The sequence below is a fragment of the Hydra viridissima genome, unplaced genomic scaffold, assembly GCF_058129835.1.
Source record: "Hydra viridissima isolate aposymbiotic clone 2 unplaced genomic scaffold, HvirCarnegie_v1 scaffold_16, whole genome shotgun sequence".
NCBI lineage: Eukaryota > Metazoa > Cnidaria > Hydrozoa > Anthoathecata > Hydridae > Hydra > Hydra viridissima.
In genome coordinates this window covers 9,412,393-9,433,450 of record NW_028324315.1, presented here as the reverse complement: position 1 = coordinate 9,433,450, position 21,058 = coordinate 9,412,393, and the positions used below count along the sequence as shown (strand labels likewise).

Here is a 21,058-nt window from a genome sequence, read left to right as displayed (position 1 = left end):
TATTTTCTGAAATCAAATGTGAAGCTAAGAAAAAAAAAAAAAAAAGAACAGACAAAGCCAGTCATGCACAAATGTTATTTGAAATAAGTTAGTATAACTACGAGTTTACTCGTAGTTGGCAAGCTCATGACGCCAGCTTACTACGAGTATACTCGTAGTTGGCAAATAAATGACGCCACACTGTTGTAAAAAATGACGAAAAACTACTTTGAGCTGACCCGAGAAAACCGCTTTGACAGGGTGAAACTACAATGTTTCCTGACTCCAAAAATGTAAAATTTGAAATCTAACTATTTCGTCCAAGAAAATAATTTTGATTTTTAGTTTTTAGTACTTTGCACAATAGGGCAAAATGACAGCTTTTCAAATTTTGCATTTTTACAGCATTCAAAAACTCTCCAAAATTAACATTTATTACTCTAAAACATAACAGTCTATATAGCAAGTATAATTTGTATTTATTTTAACTCAGAAGATAAAATTTTACCTACAATTTCATGGTTGAACTATATTATAAACATTTTGTTGCATCAAAATTGTAAATAAGCTAAAAATTCCGGGAATAGGCAGTGAACATGTTTGTTTTAAGTTTTGCATCAAAATTGTAAACAAGCTAAATATTCCGGGAATTGGCAGTGAACATGTTTATTTAAAGTGTTTCACTTATCAGTTGTGTGAGAAAAATTTCAAAATGCCAAATTTTTCAAAAAATCATGAAGATTGTCGGAAATCTGTCTGTGTCTTGTGTCTGAAGAAGTGCTCTCGAGAGTTGACACAGTTCCTTGTTGAAAAGATCCTCAAGCATTACCATACAAGTCTTGATTTGACTGATACCAGAGTGCCAAGAGGCATTTGTGACTCATGTCGAACAATTCTTCGGAGAAAAGATGAAGGAAAAGATGTTAACCTGCCACCTTTGTTTCCTTTCTCATCTATAAAAGTTAGACCAACAACAAGAGATCAAGGTTGCAACTGTCTTATTTGTCAAGTTGGACATTTGAAGTTGAATGAGAAGAGCCCAGTGGACTATACTAAACCTGTGGAAGATTGTACCCCTCAAAGATGTGGTGATTGTTTGAGTCTAGTTGGAAGAGGTCTGCCACATCAGTGCACTCCATTCACTTTTAGAGAGAATCTCAAGCAGCTAGCTACAGCTAATCCACTCGCTGCAGAGCAAATAGCTACTCAAGTCATCTCTACTAAACCTTCCACACCTGGTGGCACTGCCAAAATATCGCATCCTAAAGGCGGCCCACCACTTAGAGTTAAAACAGGTGATACTTTTATATATACATATAAAGATGGCAGGTTCAGAGGGAATACCTTTAATTTTAAAACTTAAAATTACAAAAAGTGTTAATATAATTTCATTTTTAGGAAGCTCAAGTGCAAGAGCTCTTTTTCCTGAACCCAGCATCAAAACTGAAGATCTTGTACAAGTTCAGCTAAACACAGGACTGTCCAACCTTGGCATGAAGAAATTGGCATCAACTATCAACAGAGTCAGTGACACCAAGATTGTGGAGTCTAGTTTTCTAGCTAAGTTTGAAGCCATTGGCAAACAGTTGTCTGAGTTTTTTACTCGAACCAGCATCCAAGTTTTATCAGAGAGTAACTCCACTGACTTTGTGGTTGTGCATTGCAAGGATCTTGCCGAGCTTTTGAATGAAGTCCTGCTTTCTCGAAGAGTTTTCCAGAATCATATTGTCAAGTTGGGCATTGATGGAGGTGGAGGATTTCTGAAAGTTTCTCTTGGCATCATGGAGTTGGATTCTCACTGTGATTCAAGGTCACCACCACGGAAAAAACTTTTAACTCAGAGGACTGCCAAAGACAGTAGTGTAAAGCGTCAAATGCTTGTGGCTTTATCAGAAGGACTACCAGAAAACTTTGAAAATGTGAGGCAGATCTTGTCTTTAATCAAGTTAGACAAAGTCAACTTTGTTGTCTCATGCGACATGAAACTTGCCAACATCCTTTGTGGCCTTCAGAGCCATGCAAGTACTCACCCTTGCTCTTGGTGCAACACAGAATCAAAGCATCTTTCTCAACCAGGATCTTTGAGGACACTAGGCTCACTTGTTGCCTGTTATCAAGAGTTTGCTAAGTCTGGTGGTGATATCAAAAAGGCAAGATCTTTTGGCAATGTAGTGCATGAGCCTTTGCTATCTGGTTCTGAAAACAAACTCATCTTGGAGCTCATACCACCAATGGAACTCCATCTTCTCCTTGGTGTGGTCAATCACATGTACAAAGCCATGACAGAAGTTTGGCCCAATGTTGTCAAGTGGCCCTCAGCTCTCCACATTCAACAAGAACCATACCATGGTGGGCAGTTTGCAGGGAATGCCTGTCACAAGCTTCTCAGCAATCTTGACCTCCTTCAAAGAATTGCAGAGACTGAGTCTGCTTTTCAAGTCTTTGGAATCATTGATGCCCTTCGAAAGTTTAAGTCTGTAGTGACAGCATGTTTTAATATGGTTCTGGAGGATGACTTTTCTGAAAAAATTGATCGCTTCAGAGACTCATATTTGGCAATCATGAACATCAGTTTGACTCCAAAAGTTCATGCTGTTTTCTTCCATGTGAAGCAATTCATTGAGATCAAAAGGGCTCCCTTGGGGATCTTTAGTAAGCAGGCAACAGAATCAATGCATCATAATTTCAGCTCACATTGGCAGAGATACAAAAGAGACCGCAATCATCCTGAGTATGCAAAGAGGCTTCTTTCATGTGTTGTGGACTACAACAGCAAGCATTTGTGAAGAATCAAATATTGAGAAGAATTTATTTTATGTACCATTTGCTCTTTATGTATTTAGAATCAAGAGGTTGTTTTTGTGTTTTGGCTTAGAATAACTAAAAGAATTATTTAAGAAAGTGTTTATTATTTCCATCTTGTTAATGAAAAACTATATCAGTTGTGTCAGAATAAACTATTATTCAAGTGAATTTTAGACAGTTATGTTTTGGAGTAATAAATGCTTATTTTGAAGAGTTTTTGAATGCTGTAAAAATGCAAAATTTGAAAAGCTGTCATTTTGCCCTATTGTGCAAAGTGCTAAAAATAAAAATCGAAATTATTTTCTCGGACGAAATAGTTAGATTTCAAATTTTACATTTTTGGAGTCAGGAAACATTGTAGTTTCACCCTGTCAAAGCAGTTTTCTCGGGTCAGCTCAAAGTAGTTTTTGGTCATTTTTTACAACAGTGGCCAACTTACTACGAGTATACTCGTACTTGGCAGCGAAAGTGTTAATGAACATTTTAAAATTAATTAATCACATGCATTTTAATCAAAATCAATTTTTAATGTTTTAAAACCCTGTGGTGCTCATCATAAAATCCTGTGGTGCCCATCGGAACTTTAATAGTAAATTATCCTTTAAGTTTACACGGGAAGTCAGTTTTTATCGTCAAGGGTTTAGCTTTTTGAATTATTTGATTGCTTATATTTTGCGAGCTTTTGTCATTTTGAATGTGCTGAAGGCTTTTTTTCTTGCCATTGTTTGGTAAAACTTTTTGGTCTTTTTTTAAAAAAATGCTTCTATTGGTTTTCAAATCATAACGAACAAATTTATATCGGTTTACTGTTAATAAACCACAGTTTCTTGGAGTTTCGGCGAAGTTTTTGTGCAATATGACTACTGTGTGCCCCCGTTTAAGAACCACACGCTGGAATCTATTTATTAAAATCGGATTTTTTATTATTATTATTATTTATAAAGTACGCCGAGGTCCATTGACAGATTTCAATTTTGATTATGCAAATTTTAAATTTCCCTCTTCCAACCCCTCCCCCCCTTTCTCGCCATTTACCCCCTGATGGGTAAATGTGAGATTTGGGAGAAATGGCTAAAACTTTTAAAAGAAAAAAACAAATTTTTAAAACTTTGAAATCTGTAGTAGTAGAAAAAAATGGAAGCTGGCTCATCCCATTTTTTGACCTCGTACCAACCGCAAAAATTCAATTCAACTGATTTAAAAAATCTTTATATTTTAACCATATGAACAACTGTAATATAAGTTTGTCATTTTTTATAATTATTAAAAAATTACTAAATTTTTAATTAAAGTTATTAAATTATTAAAAAGTTATTAAATTTTATTAAAAATTTATTAATAAAAATTATTAAAAAAAATTATTAAATTTTTCTATTGTGAGTAAATTTTTTAGCGCTCATCATTAAGCAACCATCAACAAGTGGCAAATTTTTGAGCATTGTAATTACAAGGTGATATATTACTTTTACTAAATAAAATATCAGTAATTGGGATCTCGCAGGGGGCAGACATTTTTAGTTACCTAAAAATTACGTGTAAGGAAATAAGCAAATTCTTGAAACATTTCAAAAAAGCATTTTTGACATCTCCTTTCTCATGAAATTTAAAGGAAAAGTTTTCAAATTATGTAAATTTCTTAAAAAGCGTCGTCCATAATTTTCCTTTTCTTAACAATAACTTTTTTGTAAACAAAATTTTAGTTGTTTATAAAACGGAAAAACTTTGACTGCGAGGATATAGAGACTTAGAGAGTTTGTAAAACATTCTCTCAAGGAATGAAATGCATTTGGCCTTAGTGTATATTACAAAATTTAAAACTCAAAAAAACGATTTTCATTTTTTGACATTTGGTCAGGTTTGTCGAAAATTCCCAACTGTGCGAAGTTGTCAATGCTTCCGGAAAAAAAAAATAAAACACATGTTTTGATGCTATTTTAGCAACAACTAATGATATGTTGTTCACTAAATGTTAATTATTATTACAATAAACTAATTTGCGTAGAATTATAAGGGCTCAAATTTTATCGCTTGTGATGCGCGAATTTCTGAAATTGAGAAGTTAAAATTAATTGCAAATTTTACAAAAAGTTGAAAAACTCCTTTTTAGGTTGTCTTGAGAATTCTATCAAAATGAATAACTATAAATGACTTAAGTTACTGTCTATCCACGATGCCAGACGGAATTCACAGGCTGCATCTCAGTAAACATAAGACGCCCAGTGGATGTTTAACGATGTTCAATGTCTTCTTGGATATGCTCTTCTTTCTTACTTTCTCATTCTATAATGAAGAGTGCTACTGCGACTACCATGTCGAATTCTGGTTTTCAAACCAAATGTTATCAGAGAAAGTTAACCAAAGTTTTTCGATGCAGTACCTGAGTAAAGTAACTTTGGAGCCATCAAGTGATTTTCAAAGCACAAACTCAACAAATAAATTAAAGATGTCACAACAAACAGTTGTGTCGAAAGTTGATGTTAGAATAATGTTCGGTCAAATTAATGGAAAAACTTCAGTAGAAATAGATCAACTGAAAAATCATTCTAAAGTTTGTTCTAAGTAACGCATTTTGATTTTGCTTTTTGTTCTTCTTATAAGATATTTTTGCATAGAACTTCGTTTTACTTGGTTCGAAACATTTTTTTAGAATTGAATAAACTTGGTTCACTTTTTCTAATTCCATTTTAAAAAAGTTGACTGATTACACAGGTATACAAAAAAAATTTTTTTCTTCTCTGGCATGGTATTTAAGAACAGCTATAAACTGATTTGAGGATGGTAAATGTAAATCTAAACTTATATTTTCTCCATCGCATCTCGTTTTTGAACAATCGGGTAAGTTATGGACACGCGGACAAGTACAAATTGCGTACGTCTATGGTAACTTTATTGGAAGTAAAAGAGACCCTATTTTGTCCCTAAGATAAAGCATTGATTTCCACGAAATCTCCGTGATAAAACGCTCCAATTTTTACTTATTGACCTTAAATATAACAGAAAAAATATGTTTCACGCATGGCCTCCCCTTGTTTTTTATAAAAAATAGGTTTTGAGTGAAGCATTAAATTGTTTCATTTTCATTCAGCCAAAAACACTATGACCTAAGTGCAAGCACTAAACAAGAATGAAAAAACGAAAATATGTAAAATGCGCTTGTTTTTATTCACAAGTTAATCACAAGTAAATTGTCTAAGTTAGCTTAAAAAGATAATTTTTTCTGTATAAAATCAACATCGTAGAAGTCCCGTGGCACGGGACATTAGACCGCAACGACATTTCATGATGTCCCGTCACGAGGGAGATTGGACCGCAAAGGGTTAAAATTAATAAACAATATAAGCTCGAAATCCTAAAGATAAAAACGAAAATTGAGATCATATTCGTCATCAGCAGCCTAAAATCAGTTCAAATTTTGCTTAAAAATTTTTACCAGAAACTTCGCTTTGACCAGTTTCATTATCAAAGGTAAAAAAAAGAAGAAGCTTTTCTTGAACCGTAATAAACAGCTGTAATATGTAATTTTGAAACACTCGCAGTAAAAAACGTTCCGCCAACTGCATTCTTTCGTGAGACAGAAACGTAAGAATAGTTTTTGAATGTCCAATTCTTATACGCGGGAAGTTTTAAACAATTTACAACCGCATTTCATCTTACACTTTTTTCGTATTTATTTACCTAAAAAATTGAACGATTTTTCACGAAGAAATCTTGTCCTATTATGTTAAGACTTTAGAATTTACAAATAAACAGATTTAACGATATCTGCATAATTAAAATTATATGTTTTTTAAATATATGATGTAGATATTTTTGCAACGTCGAAAAAGTGTTGTGTTGTAAGTCATCTAGATCTTCGAAATGTTGGATTAAGTTTGTCAACGGAGCTGATTAGATCCTCACAGAAATATGTGTCAGCATGCGTGTTAGTTATGTTTCCTATATGCATAAAGGTTCCAAAAAGTACAATATCAAAGACATATTTTCTCTTTATAAACCACAAGGGCGTCCGGTCTACTCAAGTGTGATAATTAAGTTTCCTCTGATGAACATCAAAACAAGCATATACTTTGCTGTTCCAAGAGTTTCCACTTTCTTCATTGCCTTATTTAGAATCACATTCAAAAGGTGGTATTGATCTGATATTAGAATTATTACTTCTATTAGTAAATGATAGTTTTAGTGCTAACTGTGTTGTTTTAATCGATGAAATGTATTTATAAAAGGTTGTCCAGATCATGGAGGAGTTTTAGTTGGTGCTAATAAGCATATAATAGCTGTCATTAAGTTAGCTGTCAAAAACATAGGGTATTTTTCTTGTGCCTTTAAAATAAATCAGCAGATGAAATAGGCTTCTGTATTCTGATTGCAATACAGTGCAAATCAACAGATAGAGTTCCCTTCACCTCAACTCACAAGGTTGTGCTTTTTTCTAAATGATTTTAGATTCAGGTTCGTTGTTACTTTATGAATGATTTAATTTCAGGTCTGATTCTTTTTTCAGAAAATGATGAAACAGTTTAGTTCATCTTAGTCGAGAGTGCATCTGCTTATTGGAAGTGGTTAGCTTGTTACACTTGTTTGCATGAATTTGAGAGTGTTGTAGAGCAGATTGACCGTGATTGCAGCAATGATCAGTCAAAAATCCTTTACATTATAAAAAGTTGACTGTTAATTCTTTCAATGTTATGAGCAGATGTTTTGTTCAAGCTAGCTTTGGTTGGTAAGTATCTGTTATTTAAGTTTTTTTTCAGTAATTATTGTTTCATAAAGGTGAAATTTTTGCAAAATTCTATCATGTAAGTCTTTGTAGATAATTTTTGAAATTGGAGTGAATAAATTGTCAGCAGCCAATGAGATAACCTGGTTTTCACAAAAGTTAGAAATGTCTGAAGAAAAATAAGTAATGTATATTTAACAATTTATGATTGGCAATAGGTAAAAGTTTTCCCCACACAACTAAATAATTGTTACTAATTTCAATTCATTTCATGTTTTAGGTTGATATTTTACAAATAAATAAGTTTTTATCTAATGGCAAAAAATATTTCACAAATGAGAAACTTTAATTTGGAGTTTTATGGTTTTTATAATTTTGAAATTATTTGATCCTATGTTTCTCTACCTTTTTTATTTTTTGTTTTTTTTTTTCTTTTAAAAGATTCTCTTTGATTTTCTTTAAAAAGATTTTATTTGCAAAAATATGAAAAAGTTTTTTTTTAGAAGTTTTCTTTCTTGCACAAGGCAATAATCAATTGCGACATAGTAAACTGACCTCTGGTGAATTTCACTTTCCATAGACAAAACAAAAAAGAAATTTCTTTCTAAAATGAAATTTAACTGTTAGAATTTATATTGAATCAGCTAAATATCAGGAGGCTCTAATAACATTTGTTTCAAAATTTCATTGTTCTTTTCTGCATTAAAATAAAAATGTTTTTTTACCAGCAGCCAAACAAACACAGAAAAAGAAACTTAAAAAAAATTGCTCTGATAAACATATCATTAATACATTTATGTTAATAATGAAAAGCTAAAAAACAAAAGAATGAACTTGTATCAAAAATATAATTATTCTATTATCATTTACTTCTTGCATATTTAAAAAAGTTTTAAAACAACTGGACAACATAGAAGAACTGAAATTGCTCTGTAATTGCTATCAATGCAGTTACAAATATGAAATAATTTGATAGAACACATGTGACTCTTTTCCACATTTAGTTGAAACTGTTTTTATGAGTCATACTTTTACCATTATGTTTAAAACTCCATGAAATAATATATAATATTTCATGAAGTGATTTATATAAATGCAAACTTATATCAAAATTAATGTCTGGAGATTATAGTACCTTTTAATGCAATATTATTTGTTTAATTTAATTTTAAATTTAATTACTTTTTAAATTATGGTTAGTCAAAAGTTTACACTTATTTTTTGTTGAGTGAGGAGTTGCTATTTTATACTGATCTGTGTTAGTAAAACTTTTCAATTGTAAAAATGTGAAGATTATTCTATATTACTCAGTTTGAATTCAAAATGAGGTATTCAGAAAATTTTAATAATTCTGCTGCAAATTGAGTTTTACAATAAATCTGCTAAACGATGAATTCAACAATAATTCTTCTGAGAGATTAAAATTTAAAATCAATAAAGACTAAAAAAGCAGACAAAAATAAGCATCTATGAAAAATGACCATGACTTATATTCTATAATAAACTCTCTTCAATTTATACTATTTGAACATTACTCCTTGATTTGTTCTCTTTAGATAAAACTCAGTGTTTATTCAAATGCAAATACTCAACTGTCATTAGTTTTGTTTTCTTTCATTTAGGTAGGAACTGAGAAATTTTTTCATGAAAACACAATTAAAAGTTGCTTTTAGTTCTGTGATATCAAAAAGACTTTTTTATTGATTGATTTTTTCTCAAAGAAATATTTTCTACTAGCATTGATGAGCATGATTTTTCCTTTAAGTAAAATCTCTCTCTTTTGCACTCAGTACTCTTTGCAGAGTAATTAACATGCTGATTGTTTTAATCTTCAGTTTTTGAATCAAGATGCTCACTAAATATGAGGATAAATCCTCACTGAATTTATATCAGTTAAATCAAATAAAGTTGAAATCTTGTTTATGAAAAATTAAAATGCAATCAAAGCTAAGCCCTGTTATTTTGATTACCTGTTAGTACCTGTTAATGATTCATTTTGTAGCAAAAGCAAATTACATAGTTGCAACAATTGACAGAAAATTGATTTGACACTGTTGACTAAATGAAATTGAAATTGAATTGAAAGTGAAATTGAAACTGTTGATTAAATGGAGTTTTTGAGCCAAATATATGATTAAGTGTAATATAAATTCAATTTTATCCAGCATTATTAAGCATTTAAAGCACGTAAATAGTCAGAAAGAAAGTGCAAGTAGCTCATTTGATAATCATTATGAAAATGCTTATTTTTCATGCGTCCATTTGAACCTTATATTCAATAAATAATGTAAAAAAAATTTGATTTTTATAAAAATTAACTTGATGGTTGATTTTTATTTAATTCAATTTTTTTTTTACATAATTTATTGAAAGTTATTAAATCCACTTTTAAACCTTTTTGAACTTAGAATTTTTTATTATCTTATTACTTTGTTTTGAATTGAAAAAGTCTCGATTTGTCAAATTTTGTTTTGAGTAAAAAAAAAAATGAATGAAATTCTAAAAGAACTTCACTATAGCTACTGCTCATGTTTTCCTAAAGGCTTTTAAATTGTCTGTGATTTAGTTCTCATGCTGGGTCATAATTAACTATACTGATAGCAGTTTTCAATAATTTGGCTTTTTCAGCAATAGATACATGTGCTGCTAAGTTTTTTTGATGAATGATGCAGTGAAATGAAAAGAGGTTTTTTAAAAACCTCCTCTCTTTTCACTGCATCATTTTTGTATTTCTCATCATTTTTTATTTCTTTTTTAATAGAGAAATCAATTCCTTTTCAGATCCAGTCATTTTTTTAATGTCAATGTCATTTACTTCCAGAAATATAGTACTGACCTCTGGTTTCATTTTTTTATTGGCAGAAGTTTTAACAAAAATTGAACATTGAGATGTCAATGAAATATCAGTGCTAAACTGGTATGGTAAATTAAAATGTTAAAATTCTTTCATATCTTCAATGAAATTGAAAAAATTGTTATAACAAAGTTATAATTAACCCTCAATTTTAATATTTTTAGATTAGTTAAAAATGTCAGAAAAATGTTGTGTGGGAAGAGTTTTAAACGAACCTTTTGATAAAATGTCATATTGTAGAATAGTAGGAAGAATAGTACTAAAAGATACTGATATTTAAGTTTTAATTCAAAGGATAGGATACACTTTTGAACCAAATGAGGAGATATGTTTTCATCATGAAAAAGCCAATAACAAAACTCTCGAACTTTGGACTTGATCTATAACATATTTTTATGCTTTAATTTTTTTGTAAAAAGGTATCAAATGTTACAATGGACAGGAAATTCAGCGATGGGACATAAAGTTTTTGTCGAGTATTGGATCAGATGTATGCTTTGCAATATCTTCAATAAATCTAACACAGGCAAAAACAGAGCTGGATGTTTTTTATTTTTTAAGAAGTTTAGCTTTTCACATCATAGTAAAGAGCCATTAGGAAAAGTGTTATTAAATGATTTGTGTTTGGTCATATAATTACAAAATAACACTTTCATTAGAAATCAAATATGTTACCAAACATGTTTATTTTCTACAACAAAATGTTTTCTTGCCAAATGACTCAAAGCAGTTTTTTTACATCAGAAGAAAATCCTGCCATTTTTATCATTCTTACACTCCTTCATTATTGTAATTATTACATTACAAATATTATATTCTAAATTTTACCAGAAACTGACAATTATTAGTTAAGTGGTATCTAATATTTGTCGGTTTTGGTAAAATGCAAACTGAGAACTGCAAACACATAAAAGGGAACACTTTTGCAAAACAAAACATTACATTTTAAGGACCATTACATTTTACCAATAACAGTCTGATTCACTAAAAAGTACTTTCCTGTTGACAAATGTCTCCTCGTCCACACAAAAAAGCTTGGCAGGCTACATTTGGCCAGCTGGCAACAGGTTCAGTACTGCTGGTATAAGTAGGTAATAGTTATAGTTTTTTTTTTTTAATATAAAATAGCTTGATTTTACTATAACTTTGATTAACCGGTGAACAGTGTAAAAAAATAAATTAGTTATATCATTGCTGGCTCCAAAACAGGAAGCTTAGATTTATTTACCTTACATTCAAGATAATTGTGTTACCATCTGCTTTTTTTTAGTATGAATTGTTTCTATATCCAGTTGAAAGTGATCATTGTTGACTCAATTGTGTCCTATAACTCCATTCTTTAGGGGGCAGCATTAAAATCATTTTTTAAACATAGTTGTTGCACTGATATGTAACTATAAGTTTTGAAATTTATACTTTCTTGTAAATTTCGTAATAAATAAGTTTTCGACATAAGACTTGTAGTTTTTTAGTTTTCTAATAATAAGCTAGTTTTCACCATAACTTTTTTTGCACAAACTTATTTAAAAGCATTGCTACATTCTTTTAAGGTGTCAAAGGTTTGTTATTAAAACAAATGTTGCACGAGTTTGGGATGGCTGTACTCGTGAGTAGGTTTGAACTTTTATCATTATATTCATTTTGTTATATACCTTGACTTTTATATTTAGTTAACACTACAAAAGGAAACACTAAACTTAATGAAAATTTGCTACTAGGTCATCAGCATTACATTTCTTGTAACATAATTCTGTATGGTAAAGTTACTTTATTAGAGGCTGGGACAATTATATGTTGGTAGGTCATAAGCATGACACTTCTTAAGCCATAATTGAAGACTTTACAGGAGGACCCACAGTGTCTACTTCTTCTGCTTTTGAGAAAAATAAAGTTTTTTGTTTAAAGAGTTCACCAGTCTTTAGTGTTAAACATTTTTAAACACCGCGATACCTGATCAATGCGATATCTTGTTTTCATATTGTCAGAAGCAATAGTTAAGCAGCAGTTTGATAAAATGGATGCAAGTACAAAAGTTAGTGACATTGGATACCTTCGGTTTTTCCAGTGTAGCCTTCAATTATGATCTAAGAATTGTAATGCGGATGACCTTGTACCATAATGTCATCAAGTTAATTATGTATATTAAAGTTGTTACATTATCTAAATAATGTTACTTTATATTATCTGACTCTTTAAGAGTTAGATAATATAAAGATATAAATATAAGAAATAAAAATATAAAAATATTAAATACTTCAACAGTTAGATAATATAAAGTAACATTATTTAGATAATATAGTAACGCTCTTTCATGACCACTGATCTCTTTTAGTCTATTCGTTTGTGAATACTTTTTTTTAGCAAAAGATCATTCTTTCAGTTTCCATATTTAATGATGATAGCTGGATCTATAACAGAATAAAGGTTTATGGCTAAGGGACTAGTTCATGTTCTTTTGAATATACTTAATTAAAATGATTGGAGCTTCTTTTTGAAGATCTGCACTCCATTAAAAATTTAAGTAGTATATTTAGCCATAAGTAAAAAATATTTTAAGCGAATAGTTTCATTCTCTAAAACTTGTTTATATTTTTCTTTTTACTTATTTTCATACATACTTTTATTTTCAACTTTTGATTATTTAGGTTGTGTTTAGGGCAGACCCTAAAAAGGGGTGGGTTAGGGCTAAATTTGGGCTAGCTCGAAATTGGCTCCAATTTTCTTGACTTTTAAAACTCGGAAAAAAACGTCATTACAAAACAATTTTGCACACTTCAGAAAGAAACTCTGCAAAGCGTATATTGATGTTGTTTCCTTAAAATATTGTAAATAAAGTGTGAGTGGTTTTTGTTATGATAGTGATTGAGATATTTTTACGGATTTTAATAAGTATAAATTGCATGCAAAACTTATGTAGAGGAGAGTTTTTTTGTATAAGAGAAAATGTAGAATTGAAAATTTTCTATTTTTAAGGAAAGTAATAAAATTATGCCGCTCTATAGTCAAATTTTGGTCGAAATTAGTTACTTGAATTAGATACGACATATTTACGACGTTATTTACGACATTTTTTACTACATATTTACGGCAGTGTAAAGCAGCCCTAATTAAATATAAAAAGTTCTGAAACAAAAAAAATGCAACAAATGATAAAAAAACAAAAAAAGATATTTTGAATATATTTTTTTATATTTTTTTTTCTTTTTCTATATTATATGGTGAAATTTTTAAAATCGAGAGAAAAAGACGTCTTTGTTCTTCTATGTTATTAATTCCATAATTGTTTTAAATGAAACCTCGTTAGCAAGTTAATCTTAATAAAAACTGTTGTTCAAATAGAAAAACTATTTGAAGAACAGTTTTTATTAAGGCCCGCTAACAGTTTTTATTAAGGCCCGTTCATGTACTTCCAGCAGTGAAAAAAATTCAAGAAATGGGTCCTAAGACAGCTTATTCAGGTACCTTTACCTGTGCCTATAAATGCTTACAAAATTTATGCAAAAGCAAGTGTTATTTCTAATTAACATTTAATATAATTAAAAACTACTTTTAAAATTACTATTTGCAATGACCTGTGTTTTTTTGTAACATCCTTAACACAAAATATATTGATATTGATTGATTGATTGTTCATGCCGAGGTTCTATAAGTTTCTGTGACAAACAAGCTTGGGATAGTTGATTACTTCTAAACTATACTGGTTTCAGACAGAAGTTTTTATCTTTGTTTCAATTGCAGGACTGACCTTTTGAATTTTAGTTATATTTTTTTCTCATCGAGTATTTTAAAAAGCAACTTTACCATAAACCAAGTTCTTATTGAGATCTATGTTATTGTATGGATATTTATCTTTATGACACTTGAACAGACTTTAATGTATAATTTGATCATTCAACAATTAAGTAGCACAGTAGTTTTTCCTATTTTTGTTTCATTAAACCAAACGGTCTATCAATGAAACGAACACTTTAGTGAGGGGAGTCTTTTTTTTTTTTTTTTTTTTTTTTTTTTTTTTTTTTCTTTTATCATTAAACGTCATTATGTTAAGTTTTTTACAAGGCCATTGCTGTTTGATTTTACCTAACTTAATGTAGTCATTCGAAAAATATAATGTATTAATGTAGAAAAATATAAACAAGTTTTAGAGAATGAAACTATTCGCTTAAAATATTTTTTACTTATGGCTAAATATACTACTTAAATTTTTAATTAATATGTTTAATTATAAAATAGTAAAAATAAGTAAAAAATATTGGTAAATGATATTTACCAATATTGAGAATATAAGAAAGTATAGTGAAAGTACAGAAAAGTTTTATTGCTTCATATGTAAATTTGATTTTTGTCAAATCCTATTGCTAAGATTTTTGTCCGTTCATATAGCTTCTAAGTATTGATAGACATTAATCATGATGATCATTTTTAATTGTAATTTTTTTTAACAAATTATTTGAAATAATAAAGTTATAGTTCTATAATAGAAACAAAATAATTGTTGTATAAATTTAAAATGGCTTCAAGAACTGAAAGAAAACGTCGTAATCAACTTGATATTTTTGTTTCAAGATGAAAAGCTAATACAACAATAGAGGTGGCTAATAATCTTGATAATTAAAAAATATCCAGGTAGCGTTGTAGAGTAATTGCTTTTATCTCATCCTATTTACAAACTGTCAGACAAGCATCTGACAACCTTTTTTTTTATCTAAATTTGTGTAACTTCTTTTTAAAAATTTTTGGTCAAATTTATTTATTTTAGGAAAATCTTCCAATTATATGATGCAGGGTGAGTCTGTTACAGAAGAGGAGAATATTAAAATTGTTGAAGATAACTTTGATAGAAGTGTGAATATTATTTTTGATGGTGCGGCTGGATTATATGACTAAATGGAGCACAAAAGCAATGAATGTAAATTAGGATTTCCTTTGTTTAATCTAAATTAATTATTTTTGAGACTAATACTCATCAAACACATGCTTCAAAAAAGATTGCTGTCAGTATTTTTACTAAGTGTAATAAGTCAAACTAATTGAACAAATTCATACATCGCTGTACCTTACAGTGCTTAAAGGCCTATTTTAAAAAATTTGCTTTTTTCAGGTGAAGTTTCATAAAGAGAAAGTCATGAAAGTAAAGAAGAATCCTAGTTTCATTTTTTATCTCTTCATATGAGGCTGTTATATGTCTGTTTGAGTTTGAGTGAAAACAAAATTCAAATGTCTCAATCTCCATTCCAAAATGTAAGTTATTAACATTATCAAATTTCTTTAATGTGATTTTAATCATACATAAATGTATGTTATCGGTTGCTAAATTTCTTTGTTAAAGTAAATATCATTTGATAATATGATTTTTATTTAATTTTAGTCTGATTACATAAGAACATCTCTTAAATTATCTGATGTAAGTAAAAATTACTTTTTCTGCTGTTTTTTTTTAAGTTTTTTTTTTATTTTGACGAGATGATTTATTTGTTCTTACATGAAAGTGTTTTGTTGCTACATTTTTTTTTTAAGGTTCCCAGTATTCAACAACCTGTTGTACCTATTCAGTTAATTGTAAGTTTTTGCAAATTGGGATATAGTTGCATTTTAGGTACACAAAAGTTTGATTGTGTTTTTTAACTTTTTAATGATTTCTTATAGGTTGCAAGCATTCCACAGTCAGATATTCAGTCAATTGTATGCTGTAAACTATTTATTGTTCATGTATAGGTTATTTGCATTTATAGTAATACTTTTTATATCTGGATATATAAGACTTCAATGCTCTTAAAGCTTTGGATATAAATAATGATGATGAGGTTTGATATGAATCTCAGGGTCCACATGTAGGAGTACATATGGCCTAAGGAGTACATATAAAATATGTATTGGTGTGCATATCTTTGCTAAATTAAATTAGAAATATACATTTATATTAGCTAAGGATTAGTTTTATAATGGTACAAAACTGCTTTAGACTTAATTTTTCAAAGGGTATTTATAAATTGCTAAAGTTATATAAACTATTGAAAATAATATTTGTTGTGACTTTAGTTAAGTCTCCATAATTCCTCTGATTCAAGTTTACTACGTATACATGATAGTATGCTTGGGGTTTGCAGCCGGCTTAAAGTTGAACCATTTAGTGCACATGGCTTGAATCTTTTGTATAACTAGGAGTAAGTAATTATTCTATAAAATGTTTTGACATGTGAAATGAATGGCAGTAGTATTTTATTTTAAGTATAAATACGTAGTATATTGTTTATTGTGATTATCATAACAGGACAGTTTCTTATGAATACGTTCATTCTTCGTGAGCTGAATATAAGTTGACCAATCTTGAGCAACAACAGGGAAGATTGGAGGCATGTGTTGCTAGTGATCTTGTTGATCAGAATGTCTGTCATACATAATTTCCTATCTTTACTTCTCTGCAGCAATATTCTGAGATTGAAAAGCACCCAAATAATATGGTAAGTTTTTATCAATTTCTGATTATGTAAGTATAGCCATGATGTGTTGCTCTTGACAAGGGAACATAGTGTGAATGATGGTGCAATATATTTAAGTTATTAACTGATCTTTTTTAGTTAGCATTCATGAAGAGTGAAGGAGGGTTGACTGTCTATGAACAATTTCAAACAAACTGCTGGCGCATGACTTACAGCAAAAGATCATTAGGCCTGGAACACCTGGAAAGCTGAAGTTTTTGATAGCCTGGAAAATCAGCGTAAGAAAATCAGTTTAATCTACATCTACTGTGAACATTTGTACAAATATGAATCTGTTTGACTGTGAGTCAACAGTTTGACTTGTGGTGTTTGACTTAACAGTAAAATAAAGTAAAACTATTAACATCTTTTTATATGCAGATTTAATTTATATTGTCAATGCGACTATCAAACAATACAATCTCTAATGCATGTGAATCTCTAATACATGTGAATCCATATATTTAGGCATAACTATAGTTATTGGTTATATAATTAAAGATTTAAATGACTATTTATTTACATATTTTTCCTCTTTTTTTTATAAGTATTTATTTTAATGTTTATAGTTTCAACTGTTCACATTTTCCCTGGCACCACGTCTAAAAAGATAGAATTGAAAGTAGCACGGTTTTTTAATAACGCCAGGATCGCTCTGGTGGTCGTCTGCAGCGCTGTAAGAAAAAGGCACTTGAAGTTTCGATTGAGGAAGAGAGTAAAGACGACGACTATAAAGGAAATAATGACGACAGTGAAAACGAAGACGACAGTGAAAACAAAGATCCTCGACAAAAAAAGCAAAAGACTTAGAAATCACTTTTATAAATAAAGATATATAATGATGATTTATATAAATATTATTAAATAAACTGTGTTAAACTATTGAATATTACTAGTTTAAAAAAACAACCACGCTTTACTACTCATACAGGATCAGTAGTAAAGCGTGGTTTTTTTTTGGCCGCTTTAGGGCTAGCCCTTAAGGGACCCTGAAATTTGGCGCGGACATTTTCATAAGGGTCAGGTAGATAATTTTTTTTGTTTCTCAACTTTTTTAAGTTTCTTAGTTTGTTGCTGATTTAAAAAATCTGCTTCTGAAGTATCTGCTAGAATAGCAGCTTTTCTTTTTCTTCGTCCAGCTGAATTTATCTTTCTTAGGGATGCCTTTGGGTTAGGTCGCACAGATTCTGGAGAAAATGATTCAGGAGTTTTAGGAACAAGTAACGTCTCTTTATTGATACAATATTTGACAGATTGACCTGAAGGTATTGTTAAACGTGCTTCAGAATAAGCTCCGTGTGATAGCTCAGAGTTTTGCTGGTTTTATACGCTCTCTGACAAATGATGGTAAGAAATCATCATCAGCAAAGACGTTTGCATTGTATGGGCAGATACCAGTTTTTTGGAAACTTTTTGTATATTTAGTTCAAGTCATAGCTAATGGCAATGAACCCGAGACAACTTTTGGTATATCATAAAAATCACTTTCAAATAAAAATCAAAGGCTTTCGTGAAGGGTTTTAGTTTTTAAATTATTTTGTAAAATAATAGTTGTCTGATATAATTTTCATATGGCGCGTACACTTTTTGCACGCGTTTTTTTCTGTTTATTTTGATATTGACACTTGCATACGCTCACTTCTGACTTGAAGAGCAAAATCAACAGATCTTTATATTCATTTGAAGGCTTCACATGTTTAATAAAACGTCACATAAATTTATTGAACTCTATATCTGTAACCCAGCTACTTCTATTACCTACCCCAATACAGTCCGGTGGACCATTGTTAACAAAATAATCTTTGTAACTTTTGCGAGGAAACACACATTGGTGGCACTGTATTTCCTGAGGCAGATGCAACAGTCACCACTGTAACATTAGTACCTCTTTCCCCAGAATGTCATAGCACCAACATTTCGCTTGCCCTTTGCAGCCACAATTTTACTAGGTTTTACCACTGTAGGTACACCAGTTTCATCAACGTTCCATATTTGTGAAGCACTGAATTTGTATATATCCATATATTTACCTTATTTATCATAACACACTTTTACATTTTCAGTATTAAATGATGTTGCTCTACCAAGGACAGTTGCTTCTGCTTTCCTATAAGATAATTTAGGGTTTCTTTTTAAAAAAATTGGCATCCACTCTTTACCAGACACCTTATTTTCAGTCCAAGATTCTGGTATTTTTGTTTTGTATTGAACAGCACACTCATAGACAAAACAACGTACATCTTTAGGAGTAAATCCATAAAATATAGATGCCATTTGCAATAACTAATTTTTTAAAGAGCTTTCTTGCTCTTTGGAGAAAATCAATCTAGGTTTTTGAATAACAAATGGATGGGCAACCACCAGAACTTAGTTTTGAAATGTATCTTGTTAATGTTGCTCTCTTGATGTTGAAATCTTTAGCAGCTGTACTTACGCTTTTTTTTTCCTCCAAAACAGACCTTGCTGCATCACTAAGCTGCTGACTTGTAAAAGCACCATTTGATGTTTTTCTTTTATAAATACGTATTCTGTAATATATATATATATATATATATATATATATATATATATATATATATATATATATATATATATATATATATATATATATATATATATATATATATATATATATATATATATCTGCGTTTGTGTGTGCGTGTGTGTATGTGTGCGTGTGTGTGTGTGCGTGTGTGTGTGTGTGTGTGTGTGTGTGAGAGAGAGAGAGAGAGAAAGAGAGTATTTGCGTCTGTTTGTATAGCTACAGCTTTGTAAACACACAATTATGTGTTTGTGTAATACACACACATATTACAGTTATATACCAATTGAAATAATTTATAATATAACTCCCTATATAAGATATGCAGTACCATCATAATAAACAGAAAACAAAACGGAATTCAAGATAAAATTAAAACTTTAATTTATGAACTTTTGACATATTTTATTGATTTAGTAATATTTAAGTAAAAATTTTTTTAAAAGAAGCAACAATTTAATAGTTTTTAATCACATATTTTTTTAAAAAAAAGGATTTCAGATATTATTAGTGTTGTTACGACTATGAAATTATTCGACTGTCGACTAAATCGATTAATGTATTTTCCAAAGTCGACTAAAATCGACTAAGTCGACTAAATTTTCCAAAGTCGACTAAAACCGAATAAGTCGACTAAAAGTCGATTTAGTCGAAATATTTTAATAAAAATTTTTATTATAATCATATACTTTAATGTTGCTTGACAATTTATCTTTTAGATACTATGAAAAAACTAGAACTTTTAGAGAGTAAACAAATAAACTAGGTGTGTGATACTGTTATAATAGCACATGCTGTTGCTGTATCAAGAGCGTTTTCTTTTGACAATTTTAATTCATCTAATCTATTAGATGAATTAAAATTGAATAAACAAAAAAAATAAAACGGAAATTACATTTACAAAGTAAAAAAAACAAAAACACTGATTGGCATTTTATATCGTTTTTCACAACAATTAAAGCGAATAATTAACAAAAAATTTTATTAATTAAAAACAGATCAGGGCAGATGAGACGGCTAAATTTGTTTGGGGGTGGCAGATTTGCAAAACGTTTTCACATCCTTAATTGAATACCATAACACGTTACTTAAAATTTTGTGGGTCATTGGATGTCTTGACAGTTTTATAATAAAAATGGGACATTTTGTATGTTTAAAGTATAGGTAAATGAGGTCGGGTATTGAAATTTGGGTTTATTTTGTCTCTAGGAGTGGTCGAGACCGCAAAGGTGGTTAGGGGTTGTTAAGACGGTGTATTCTTTGTGAGAAGACTGTACACCAGCCTGCACAACAGGGGCATATGATACCAGTTGTACAGGCTGGTGTACATTTGTGCAGTCTCCAGGTTATAGTGATGCAGCTTGCTAGGGTTCACTTTTTCATTGCTGGAGAGGATACAGAGGCTAATGTAAAACCTTTTCATCAGCTCTTCATTAACACCTAGATTCTCTACTGACTTTTGGTACCCCCTAAAAAACCTCCCAGCAGTATTATAATAATTGGAGTTTCCAGATCCTCCTGACTTTGGAACATCAAAATTGATGTTCCAAAGTCAGGAGGATCTGGAAATTTTTTTTTTGAGTTTTAGTAGTTCCTTATTTCCTTCCATAGCCTGCCACTTCTTAAAATTCAGCATAGCCTGTTGGCTATGTGAAGGAAGCACTCAATGCTTCTTACCCACA

The 21,058-nt window shown here is 30.2% G+C and overlaps 2 protein-coding genes across 16 annotated transcripts; both read left to right on the top strand.

Annotated features, from left to right (window-relative positions):
• Positions 1-625: 625 nt before the first annotated feature.
• On the top strand, positions 626-3,028 carry LOC149877991 (uncharacterized). The gene is made up of 2 exons (XM_090074423.1): positions 626-1,274; positions 1,378-3,028. The coding sequence occupies exons 1-2, from the start codon at positions 692-694 to the stop codon at positions 2,763-2,765; spliced, it is 1,971 nt and encodes a 656-aa protein (XP_089930549.1). The 5' UTR covers positions 626-691; the 3' UTR covers positions 2,766-3,028.
• A 3,376-nt stretch (positions 3,029-6,404) lies between these two features.
• On the top strand, positions 6,405-17,735 carry LOC149877990 (uncharacterized). Of its 15 annotated transcripts, none has more exons than XM_090074067.1 (12): positions 6,405-6,909; positions 7,286-7,504; positions 11,906-11,969; positions 15,115-15,264; positions 15,457-15,596; positions 15,724-15,759; positions 15,873-15,914; positions 16,002-16,037; positions 16,395-16,519; positions 16,627-16,816; positions 16,934-17,185; positions 17,404-17,735. In XM_090074067.1, the coding sequence occupies exons 5-9, from the start codon at positions 15,525-15,527 to the stop codon at positions 16,515-16,517; spliced, it is 309 nt and encodes a 102-aa protein (XP_089930193.1). In that variant the 5' UTR covers positions 6,405-6,909; positions 7,286-7,504; positions 11,906-11,969; positions 15,115-15,264; positions 15,457-15,524; the 3' UTR covers positions 16,518-16,519; positions 16,627-16,816; positions 16,934-17,185; positions 17,404-17,735. The 15 variants fall into 15 exon arrangements, with proteins under 15 accessions (XP_089930193.1, XP_089930194.1, XP_089930191.1 ...); XM_090074068.1 differs by having other exon boundaries at positions 6,405-7,200; positions 11,906-11,961; XM_090074065.1 differs by having other exon boundaries at positions 6,405-7,200; positions 11,906-11,965.
• Positions 17,736-21,058: the final 3,323 nt, after the last annotated feature.